Here is a 12252-nt window from a genome sequence, read left to right as displayed (position 1 = left end):
GCTAGACTTTCACAAATGACAGGATCATATTGCGCTCAGAGAAGAGATTAGCTATTCAAAGACTGTGGAAGCTATTTTGGTAGACAAAAGAACATTTTTAATGGACAGTTAGTTAAGAGCTAAATACCTAGTGAGCTGGTAGCAGAATGGTGTTAAGACCAGGTGAATCAAGATTTGAGTAAAGACTGGAAATCCATTTCAACAAATTAGAAAAGGTTTTGGGGATTAAAAAAAGAAAAAGAAACTTAAGAAGATTGTAGCTCTTGGCGTTGTGCTAGTGTGTCTTAGAAAAATCTTTCATTTGGCAATTTTCTTTTCACAGGTGTAATTGGAGAAGGGCACTATTGTAGTGAGAGGGGATTTTCAGAAGATGTGAAGAAAACAGTAGCCAAATTGGTTCCACTGACACGCAGGCTGTGGCAGATTACCAAGCTAAAAATGTTGCCCACACCAGCCAAGTTCCATTATGTCTTCAACCTTCGAGACCTCTCAAGGATTTGGCAAGGAATGCTGAACACTACATCAGAAGTGATCAATGAACCAAAGGTAAGTGCAGCACATCAGTGGCTTTGTTATAATTAGTGTATAATTAGTGCAGCAAAGAGGATGAATATTCTAACTTCTTGGCATTTGAGTTTGCTTTAGAAAAATATAATTTTCTGATTAAAAAATTTTTTCAGTGTTTTTTGAGGCAAAGATGTTTTAGTCTAGCTTTTACAGTGCCAACTGAAAAGATAACTTTGTTTCATAACTATAACAAAAACACTTCTTCTGACAGAAGAGCATTTGCTTCTATCTGGTTCTTCTATTACTGACAAATGCTAGTTTGTTTGAAAGAAGCGAGCAAAGAAAATTATGAGGAGCAATGAACTTATTTTAACCCAAGGAAAATGCGTATATATTGATTTAAAAAATAAACAGTTCCCCTCTCTCCACTAGTGTTTTAAGGCTTTCAGTCACTGCCTGATGTCTGTCTAACAAATGATTTCTGGCTTATGGCTTAAAAGGAGGAAGTAGTAGCGAGTTATAGTGATTTTTTTTTTTCCATAATCCACTTTTCTTCCAGAAAAGCTCAATACTTTATACATAATTTCTCTTTTAATTATTTTAAAGAAAAGTAATTTAGTGTTTTGAGCACTGAAACATGAAGTGCTGGAAAAGCAATGTTTATGGTAATCATGGAAAATTTTTTATTCGTTTGGGTTATATAATCATTTCATGTTTAATGTACTTCCCCACTTGTTGAATAAGCTCCTGAATTCTACTACATCTAAAATTTAAATTTTGAAATGAAAGATTTTTCTAAGACACACTAGCACAACACCAATTTTGAATTGATTTTAATTTCTGAAGCTAAAAATATACAGCACTAAGATGATTATATGTATATATATTGTCAATTAATGTCTTTTGAAGTATAACAAACAATTGCTCAAAATCTGATTGTATAAATTTACATGTTAGTTCTGGCACTTGACATAGTATGTGTCATTTGTATTAAGTGCTGTAGGCTCAAACAAGAGGTCTTCGAGGAGCACTTGGAATTTTTTCTACTACTGTGTAGTAACAGTGTAGGATTAAAACCGGTGCTGCTAGGATTAAGAACATGTCAGGTTTTCCTTCTCCATCCTATAACCAAACTGAAGGACTTTAAAGGTATATTGAATTTGGAGAAGGAATAATATAAACACTGAGACATTTTTTTTCTCTAAGTACTTTGGATTTGGTATTGGGAGTGACGTCGGTGTTTGGCATGAAATTATTCATGCCATGATGCTGTTATTTCCACCCACCTTCTCCTTAATGGCCAGGTATGGATATGGTTTTAGGGCTAGGGAAGTAAAATCTTAATTTGGTAAATACGCTCCGGTTTGGAATGCTACATTAAGGCTTCTTGCACAGTTAACTGAATGTAAGCTTGAAATGCTATTGGGCAGAATGAGAAGCTCAAGGTATCTCTCCTGAATAAACCCCAAAATGCTACTGTTTCTTTTCTAGTGTTAATATGATTTTTAAATAAATAAATAAATAAAAGCATGGCTTTTAAATTGGCATAGCTTTGTTGCAGGCCTAATCTGACTGAAATGCACTTTTATTATTTTTTTTTTTTTTTATATAGGTACTGATAAAATTGTGGAAGCATGAATGTAAGCGTGTTATTGCTGATCGTTTCACAACCTCAAAAGATGTAAACTGGTTTGACGCAGCTGTGGCAAAACTCATTGAGGAGGGATTTGAAGAAACAAAAGCTTTGCTGGATCCTGAAATTGATGCATTCTTTGTTGACTTCTTAAGGGATGCACCTGAAAGAACTGGTAAAGATGGACTCTGATAACCATGGAGATGGCAAGAATAGGGAAGGGGATATGATAAAGTAGATGCTAATAGAAATATGTCTTAAAAATGCATAGTAAGTTTATGCATCAAGGGTGGCTGTTCTGTCCGGTGACTTTGAAGATAGTCTATGTTACCAATTGTGGCACATCTTTATATTAATGGGATTTTAAAGTCTGTATTTATATCCAGGTTATCTGTATAGAAGAGCCTTGTTTCCATTTCCATCGATGTGGTAGATAGACAAAACTGCCAAATAGTGAGCATGAGTCTATATTATTCTAAAATGATGAAAGAAGTGTGGTATGAATGACTTGAAGTGGTGGGATTGCAGTACTAGATAAAGGATAGCGCTCTAGCTATCATCCCCTAGAAACCCGGTAAAAGAATACTGGCTCTGGGCTAATCCAGTACTTCTTAGGAAATACCTGGTACATGATTTTGTAACAAATGAGTATTATTTCAAAATCTCCTGAATGCTAGTAAAACCTCTTGAATTATCCATACGGCTTATAACAGTGTCTTTGTGTCTTTTAAAATAAAACACTGTGTCACTGACCTTGCTAAATGACCTGGGAATATTTATTAGTTGATGCAAAAGAACAGAAAACAGTTGTTTGTGTTTTGGGGAAGGTCATCATTGGATGATTCAATTACCTGTGTTCGTATCACTGTAATGATGGATAATGGAGGCAATAAAAGATTGGCATGAGTGCTCAAATGCTATTTAAATCTCTTCTTGGATAACTGAAGTAGTCAAAAGGCAGTGAGAAAAGGAGAGTAAAGGATAGGAAATGTTTGACTGGAAGGAATCAAATAGAAGTAAAAAGCAAACTGGTGTGAGAAAGTAGTCAAATACATCCTTTAATACCTTCCTAAACTGCAGCAATATAGAGAGGACTGAAATGTAAGTCATATGTAAGAATGTATACTCAGAATGTGAAGTGTGACTTTCAATGTGAAAATTTGAATCCACACTAGAAACCATTATGTTGAACTGAAAAATAAATGTAAAAAGAAGCATGTATTTCTCAAAATAATTTGCTTCCTGGTGACAGTTTAAATGTACCTGCCCTGTAATGTCCCCCTTTTAGCATGAAACTTCATGTAAATACAAAGTAGGAGGCCCTCTTACCCTACAAAAGGGTATGTTTTGTCCTCAATATGTTTGTCAGAGCCTTGAGAACCCCTTTCTATTTTGGCTTTAAGTGAAAAGAATAACAAGTGTGATTTTGTTTTAATTGTCCCGTTAATGGAATTTAGTCTTGCCCATTATGATGGAAGTGTAAGAACAGGAACTGGATTTCTGAGCTCTTAAATGTATAAAAAAGTACATCTGACATAAATTTCAAATAACCCTATGCTCAGGTTAGTGATACGTTTACATAAACTTCCTGTATCTCTTTGGGTTTTATAGTAACAGCGTATATGTCCCTGAGATAAATACACGAAGACTTGAGGTGAAGTAGCTCAAACATCAACTTTTAGATCTTAGCTTCACAGAAATTGTTAGCGGTGCTAGTGTCCTTGAGACCCTCAAACTGTTCAAAGGTGGGTTTTATCAGTTAGTTTTGACATGCTATTTAGTACTTGTGATTCTGAATCTTGAGACTAGAGAAGAGTTTAAAATAATATATTACACCAGCTGCCTCTGTAAAAAATGTAAATGTCTGCCCTTTCTTAGGTTTAGTACTTGATCATGCTGTCTTTTCACCTTAATAATAAAACTGCAGGAACAGGATTAAGCTGATATAATTCTCTTAAATGTTTTGAAACTGTAAAAACATCACTACAGTTTAACTCCTTGCTGTATTCATTATTAGTTCCTTATCAGTAGCTGAGTTGTTTGAATGTCTCATTCAACTTGTAAGAAACTTATTTCCACCTGGAATAGTCCTTTTGTTTAACAAGTGTTTTTGCAGGTTAAAACAAGAAATCGGTTAATTTAATTAGGTCTTAATCTAAAGGAGTGTTCACATATGCAGAAACAATACAGAGCTAAAAAATTCTGAAATTAAGGTGACTTCAGGCATATACAGAATGCAATATAAAGGACAGCTGAATGAGAATTAATCATCACATTATTTTGAGAGGTTTGGTTCTGTGGTAAAAGGCAATTTCCTTAAACTAGTTTTTATATATATATATGTTTGGGGTTTGGTTTTTTTGTTTGTTTTTTTTTCCTTTTTTGGCTTAGAAAATTTACATGATTATTGGACCACTGCTAATTTGTAAAAGCAAAATATGTAAGAATGAAATGGAGAAAAAATTAAATTGAGAAAAATATTATAGATACTATTCTAAATACAATACAGTTTGATTGCTTTTTTCTCCCCTTTACTTCCCTTTCCACTGACTTCCAGTGCTTTACTAAGCATTAGGGAAATACTTATTTTACTGGAATTATTTATTTAATTGATTTTAATTCCACCAGTTAGAGATAATGTTGTGAATAATGTATTCCTTCGGTAAGTAAGAGGAGGCTTAGCAAAACCAATTGTTAGTAATGACTGACCTATGGTAACTGGAAAAATATATCCTGCAGCATATAGATCATGAAATCTTGAAACTAATGGAGCTAGCTGTACATAAACAAAAGCAAAATTCTACTGTGTCTACTATTATTTTTTGAGGAAAAACCAAACCAATCAATGAACCAACCAAAAAACCCCATGGTCTCAGCTTGCTGGCACTCTTCCAATTAAGTTTGTCAATTGTTCGCTGATGAAATATGGGCTGGATGAGCACTGAGATGGGTTGAAAATTGGCTGAATGGTTGAGTCCAGCGGGTGGTGATCAATGGCACAAAGTCTAGCTGGAGGCCAGTAACTAGTGGTGTGCCCCAGGGGTCAATACTGGGTCCAGTCGTCTTCAACATCTTCATTAGTGATGTGGATGATGGGGTAGAGTGTACCCTCAGCAAGTTCCCAGATGACACAAAACTGCCGGAGGGTTGTGCTGCCATCCAGACGGACCTTGACAAGAACCTCATAAGGTTCAGCAAAGGGAAGTGCAAAGTCCTGCACCTGAGGAGGAAAAATCCCATGCACCAGTATATACTGGAGGCCACCCATCTGGAAAGCAGCTTTGCAGAAAAGGATCTGGGGGTGCTGGTGGGCAGCAAGTTGAACATGAGCCAGCAATATGCCCTTGCAGGAAAAAAAAAGGCTAGTGGCATTCTGGGCTCCATTAGAAGGAATGTTGCCAGCAGGTAGAGGGAGGTGATCCTTCTCCTTTATTCAGCAGTGGTGAGGCCACACCTGGAGTGCTTTGTCCAGGTCTGGGCTCCCCAGTACAAGAAAGACATGGACATACTGGAGGGAGTCCAACGAAGCACCACAAAGATGACTAAAGAACTCTTCTATGAGGAAAGGCTGAGAGAGCTGGGACTGTTCAGCCTGGAGAAGAGAAGGCTCAGGGAGATCTCTTCAATACGTATAAATACTTGAAGGGAGGGTGCAAAGAAGACAGAGCTGGACTGTTTTTAGTGGTGCCCAGTCACAGGCCCAGAGGCAATGGGCACAAACTGAAACACAGGAGGTTCCCTCTGAACATCAGGAAACACTTTTTTACTGTGAGGGTGACCAAGCACTTGTCCAGGTTGCCCAGAGAGGTTGTGGAGTCTCCCTCCTTGGAGATATTCATAAACCATCTGGACACGGTCTTGGGGAACCGGCTCTAGGTGGCCCTGCTTGAGCAGGGGGGTTGGACCAGATGACCTCCAGAGGTCCCCGCCAACCTCAACCCTTCTGTGATTTTATTTGCTGCAAGTAACAATTCTTACTAATGAAGGGCATGCCACCTTTAAGCATGATTAATGCATATGAATGGAAAGATGAGACAGCAGCACTATTTCCTCCTTTCCTTTGGGTGGGGAAGAGTTGACAATTCCTTCTGGCTTTCAGATCACTCAATGAAACAAATGTATGCCTTTTCACAGTGAATATACTTTTTTTATTGCTGTGGTAATTATTCATTTTAGTAGTAATTTTTTTTTCACTAGTGCAATGATTTAATCAACTTAGAGTGTTTTTCTTTTACAGAAAAAGATTATTTGCAATTTTTAATGGCGATATTTATTTATCTTCATTTTCTGGTGCTACTTTTGCTTCTAACACCTAAGTTAATTTCAGTTTTTCATCATTCAAGTTTCAGATGTAGAGAAAGAAGGGTCCTTAGTTTTTGCAGGTTTTGTCTTTGAGAATTAAGCAGCTGAATTTACTGTTCCTTATACGCAGGGTATAGGCAGTGTTCTCATATGTACATCTAATATGTAATATTATGTATAATAAACCTAGTTCTGGGTGATTAAAGAGACTTCTAATACCTTCACTTACTTATCGCCACATTGAGCCTTCGTCAATCATTAAAACTGCTAAGGTTTTGTTACTTCCTTTTTGTTCTAGGTGAAAAATCGGAGGAAGTTAATTTAGATATTCCCAAAATCTATGAGCCAATTTACTCCTTTCATCAGCTACGGAATCGTTTAAATATGTTTTTACAAACATACAATGAGAACATCCGTGGTACTGGAATGGACATGGTTTTCTTTGAGGATGCTATGATTCATTTAGTCAAGGTACAGTCTTACTGGATTGCCGTTTGGTGGTGGTGGTGTTCTCTTGCCCTCCGCACCTATGAGTGGAGGTATGCATGAATCAAAGTAAATTACTTCTAAAACAGAAGCAAGTAATTTATTGCTAGCAAATATTTTGTCTGTCACTCTGTGACTAGGTATTAAAACGCAACTTTTCTGAAAATGCACCAGATGGAACTAATATTTTATATCTATCTTTTATGTCTGGTGGGATCGTGGTCCTAACTATTCTAACTCTATTTCAACTTGTTAATTCTCCTCTCTTTGGAATGAGTCAAATGAAATTTGGGTTAGGACATAATTGGTTGCTTATGAAGGAGCAGACACAGCAGAGTAGGAATAAATATAGTCCAAACTTCCTTTGTAGATCCATAGTATGGTCACTTCTTTTAAAATTCCTTTGAATATGAATTGGAGCTGACCATAACTTTTAGCACAGCACAGCTTGATAGGATTGTCCACACAGAATAGGCTTCATACAAAGGAGAAGCTTTTTTTTTTTTAAAAAAAAAAACTAAAAACCCTATTGTATCTCAGTTACACAGTGAGGTTATCTGTATTTCTTATAATAAATTATTAAGAACTGAATATTGGATTGTACCATCCTAACAAATAATATAATAAATATCAAAACAATTTAAATTTAATTATAGTTGACAAACGCATTGCATGTACAGTTTTCAAAATTTTGGGGTGGATTCTTGTCATTTCACAAAATTAGCCCCTTTCTTTTCAGATCTTCTCTGTGAAATGGATGATGTTCTGCTATGGATTTCTTTAGGAAAATTGTTAATTCATTATCACACTCACTAACAAGTTTCTGGTTTATTCCTAGTAAAGAAATCTGTATAAATTCAGAATCTAGCAAAAAAAAAATTTTTTTTTTTCTCACTGAAAAGCCACCTGTCTTCAGGAATGTCTTCTTTGGGTAGATAGATGGTAAATACCTGAACCATCATCTTAACTTTCACTTGGATAAAATGAATGTATAGTGCTTCTCTGATCCCATATTCTTGAAAGCAGTATTTACAGCTGTGCAGGTCTGAGCTTTATGCGTTAGCTATACTTGAGACAGCTTCTAAGAGAAAGCTAGGTAAGCACAGTTAAGGTAATGCCTGATCTGAGCTGACGTACTATGACTTGAATGAGTTAAAGCTGAGGAATATCTTAAACAGAGAACAAAGCTTCCAATTTACAGCTTGTGTGCCTCTTCCTGGAAAAGGTCTAGTAGCCATAACTGAAGTGATCAGCAATATTCCAAGGGTGGTGTGCAAATCTATTTCTCTTTCTCTGGTTAAATACTAAGTACGCTTAGAGTAAGCCTTCATACTTGATTTTATCTTTGCTTATAAAACATTAACCTATTAAAATAAGAAGTACATTGCACTCAAAACATAAAATATATGGGTTTAAAACTGCAGGAAATTGACATGACTATTTTTAATAACTTGAAAAAAAGTATGTTATAGGAAAGGCAAGTAAATAGGTATCCCAGGCTGCTTATTGGCATGATGCAATTCTAGTGACATTAGAGGAATGTTCAAGACAATAATGAGAACTGGAGCCAATACTCTGCATCATTGCTTGGGCAGAGGAGACTAGCTGCTAACCAGCTGGTTGGTATTACCTTGCCTTCGAGAGGCAAGTGGCTCCATGCTGTTCTGGAAATTAATGTAGGCTTTTCTGTATACTATGAGTATCTGTCCACATGCAACTGATGGGATGTGGAGCAAGTTTGTCTCCTGTGCTTTAAGGCATATTTTCTCAGCAGCAGGTAACATCTTCTACCTGTCCAGATTTCTTGGCATTGTTTTTTGGCTGTGGACAGTGGGATGGGTGCTGCATGCAGTTCACAGTTAGTGCTGAAAATTTCTTTGCTCTGAATTGTAAAGGGTCTCTTTGTTTACATTGCATTGTCCTGAATTGAAGGGAAATGTGGAGTAGTAGTTGCTTTAAAAGATAATAATGAAATGGGGAAAAAAAGGAGATCTAACTGGGAGATGTTCCACTGTGACCAAATATTCATACTGATGTTGTGCATTTTTATAATCAAGTAAACTAGAAGCTTAAGAAGTTTGATTATAAAGGCAGTATTATTACCTGCTGCAGAGAATACTGGAGACTGTTTCTCCTGAATTTAACATACCTGGGACAACTTGTCTTTCTGGTCACAGTGAAGGGGCCTGGAGAGCTGAGTCTTACTAAAGTTGTTCAGGGGGTATGGTACTGGGGAAATTATTATTTCCTTCCCAATTTTAATAATCTGTCATGTTATGATAGCACATCAGTAACAAATCACAGTTGAGACTTACTTGTGCTTTGTGGAAGTGTGAGATGCAATTCTACTGATAACTGAAAGTTCATAGTGATGGAATCAAGTGGTTGCTATACTATTGGAAGGTTTACAGAAAATATTGCAAAGTGTAAATGACCATAGAATATATTAGTAATAGTATAGAATCCCTTAATTAAAACTTAAAATTTCCATTTGTTCTGCATTTCTAATATAACTTTATTACTGCAGTAGCATAGGATTTTTTGGATGTGTAACTTTTACACGTTATAGCAATAAATAACTCTGATCTTGCACAGATTTCTCGGGTGATTCGCACTCCTCGTGGAAATGCTCTTTTAGTTGGAGTTGGTGGCTCAGGAAAGCAGAGCTTGACAAGACTGGCATCTTTCATAGCTGGCTATGATACGTTCCAGATAATGTTAACAAGGTGAGCATTAATTAAAATTTAAGTAAGTAAGTACTTTGTATTTGAACTCTTCCTGTAAATAAAACAGGCTCACAGTCTCTGCAGTGGGAGAAAAAACAAGCTTAACAGGCTGAACACTGTTGCCTAGAGTGGAAAGACATAAAAATCCTTTGAGACTTACTAAATTTGCTTGATTTTCTACAATAAGTCTGAGTTTTTACCATCTTTGGAGTAGTAAATTCTTTCATGTGTTTCACAGAATGAGAAGGAATATTGGCAGTGTCAAGTTATCTTTACTGTGTCTTTACACAGTACACTAAACTGTACTGGAAGTATTTGTAGGTGCTATCTATCCATAATGCCTTTATGAGTTTATCTTGTTATATTTCAAATAACGTCTGTGTGAGGAGGTGGAATCCTCATCCCCGCCCATTAATTTGGTACATCTTATGTATATGTCAGTATTTTGACAGTCTTTTCCAAGTATATCTTGCCTTATTTCATGTTGTTCAACCCAATGTGGTTTCTTTTGGAATAACCCACAAAAGATATAAAAAATAAGTTATAAATCCTGAATATTTTAGAATATGAATGCCTCCCAAAGTGTCTGTAGGACAAGTTAGTGATCAGGAAATATTTTCAGCACTCAAATAAGGTGTCATTGTAGAGAAGCGACATTATTTTAATTCTTTTGCAGCTGTGTTGGCTGCAGAAGAAATTGTAGATTCACATGTGGGAATGCCTCTTGGTAAGAATCTCATCAGAAGATCTATCTGAAATAGGAATGACTTCAGGAGAGGTTACAGTACAGTAGACAAAACAAGCAGTAACAAATCGCTGGATATCATTCACAAAGCATTATGAAGCCACTAGAGGGTGAAACATTGAATTAAGAAACTTCCCACTTAAAGTTGCCTTGGCAGCTGAGGATCATAAGAAGGCCTATATAAAGCCCATGAAAAAAAAGTCCAGAAAAGATCTGGGGAACCCTTGCACCTGAAGGCTTGTAAAGCTGATGTGTGCACCAGATGAATTAAAGAAACTATAATGAAGAATAGACTGAGTGAAGATTTGAATAAACATGATTTTAGGAAAGACTCATTAAAGATTCTGATAAAACATAATCCTGCCTTACAAACCCCTTGGAGTTCTCCAAGCAAGTGTAGAAGTGTGATCTGATTGATAAAATTAAACTCCGAGCTTTTCTAACCTTAAGTGTTTATCTAAAACACGTCTAATAATTTGTGCCAAAATACCTCTGGGAAAAATTTTGAATCCTTGGATAGAATAGTTTGCCTTTTGTTAATCCAAAATTTCCTGTTCTGTGAGTTCTTAAAGATAATAATTGTTGGATTTTAAATGGTTTAATTTAGTTCACCAAGGTAGATGATAGTCATATTGCTAACTCAATGTGTATAACTTAAAGTATTATTTTCAGGTCAGTATTTTTGTCTAATTTTGAGTAATTAACTGAATAACTCTTCCAATCATTATTTCCCCCTGCAGCTGAAACAAAAGGGTGTAGAATATTTGTGTCTTTTCTGTGTCCATTTCTAATTTTAGTGGTGTCTTTGCTTTTGAAGTGTCTTATTTATAAACACATGTATGGAACCTTATCTTGGTGATTATGATATCTTTGCTGAAAAGCAAAAAAATTTTCTTCTTAATCAACAAGAAAAAAATCATGAAACCAATGTATTTATTTCCTGAGCTCCTCCCTAGTAATGGGGAGCTATTGTACATTTTGTGATTTTTCAGGTCATACATGAGATCATTATGGTTACATAAGAAACCCTTAATAAAGTTGCATGCAATCACTTCTCTGTTTTAAATTCCAGTAGGCATCCTAGAAACGTCAGCTTTTATTGCACTCCTTTATCCAGCCAGAGAGATCATTCCGGTGTAACCTTGTGTGTTTGGTTTGAGTGGCAAGGTTTCGGTAGCAGGGGGCTACAGGGGTAGCTTCTGTGAGAAGCTGCTAGAAGCTTCCCCCATGTCAGTTAGAGCCAGTGCCAGCTGCTGGCCAAGGCTGAGCCCATCAGCAATGGTGGTAGTGCCTCTACGATAGAAGCTGCTAGAAGCTTCCCCCATGTCAGTTAGAGCCAGTGCCAGCTGCTGGCCAAGGCTGAGCCCATCAGCAATGGTGGTAGTGCCTCTACGATAACATATTTAAGAAGGAGAAAAAAACTGCTGCGCAACAGCAGCTGGAAGAGAGGAGTGAGAATATGTGAGAGAAACAACTATGCAGACACCAAGGTCAACCCACCACACCTTGTCTAATAATGTTTATGTTTTTTAATCTCTTAGTTTGCTGCTGCTCTCTTTCCTTTTTGTGAAACTATGAGTGCCACTATCGGTGATGACTTTCACCAGAAGGGCCAACTAGTCTGAGTTTTTTAATTAGTCAATAAAATCTAAATTATCTTATTGCACCCAGCACATGACAAAATCCTGTGAGACACCACCTGTCTGTCTTTTCACTTTTTCTAGCAAAGGAGAAATAAATAGCATGATAAGACTTCAGGTTTGGGGTTTTTTTGTTGTTGTTTTCAGCTTGTTTGGTGGGTTTGGAGTGCAAGGTTGGGGGGGGTTATTTTTTTATTTTTTATTTTTTTATTT

At 36.5% G+C, this 12252-nt stretch overlaps 1 protein-coding gene across 1 annotated transcript in view; it reads left to right on the top strand.

Moving 5' to 3' along the window:
• LOC104082330 (dynein heavy chain 5, axonemal-like) overlaps positions 1-9654 on the top strand; it is a gene marked incomplete at its 3' end in the record, with an annotated part of 32967 nt that extends 23313 nt beyond the window's left edge. Inside the window, exons 15-18 of the mRNA XM_009585425.1 lie at positions 323-546; positions 2120-2315; positions 6741-6913; positions 9524-9654. Of these exons, the coding sequence (XP_009583720.1) occupies positions 323-546; positions 2120-2315; positions 6741-6913; positions 9524-9654 (724 nt within the window). The remainder of the gene's footprint in view (positions 1-322; positions 547-2119; positions 2316-6740; positions 6914-9523) is intronic.
• Between the last annotated feature and the right edge of the window lie 2598 nt (positions 9655-12252).

This window comes from Fulmarus glacialis, unplaced genomic scaffold, assembly GCF_000690835.1.
Source record: "Fulmarus glacialis isolate BGI_N327 unplaced genomic scaffold, ASM69083v1 scaffold5289, whole genome shotgun sequence".
NCBI lineage: Eukaryota > Metazoa > Chordata > Aves > Procellariiformes > Procellariidae > Fulmarus > Fulmarus glacialis.
The sequence above is the reverse complement of the archived record's forward strand: the minus strand, read 5'-3'. Positions and strand labels throughout refer to the sequence as shown.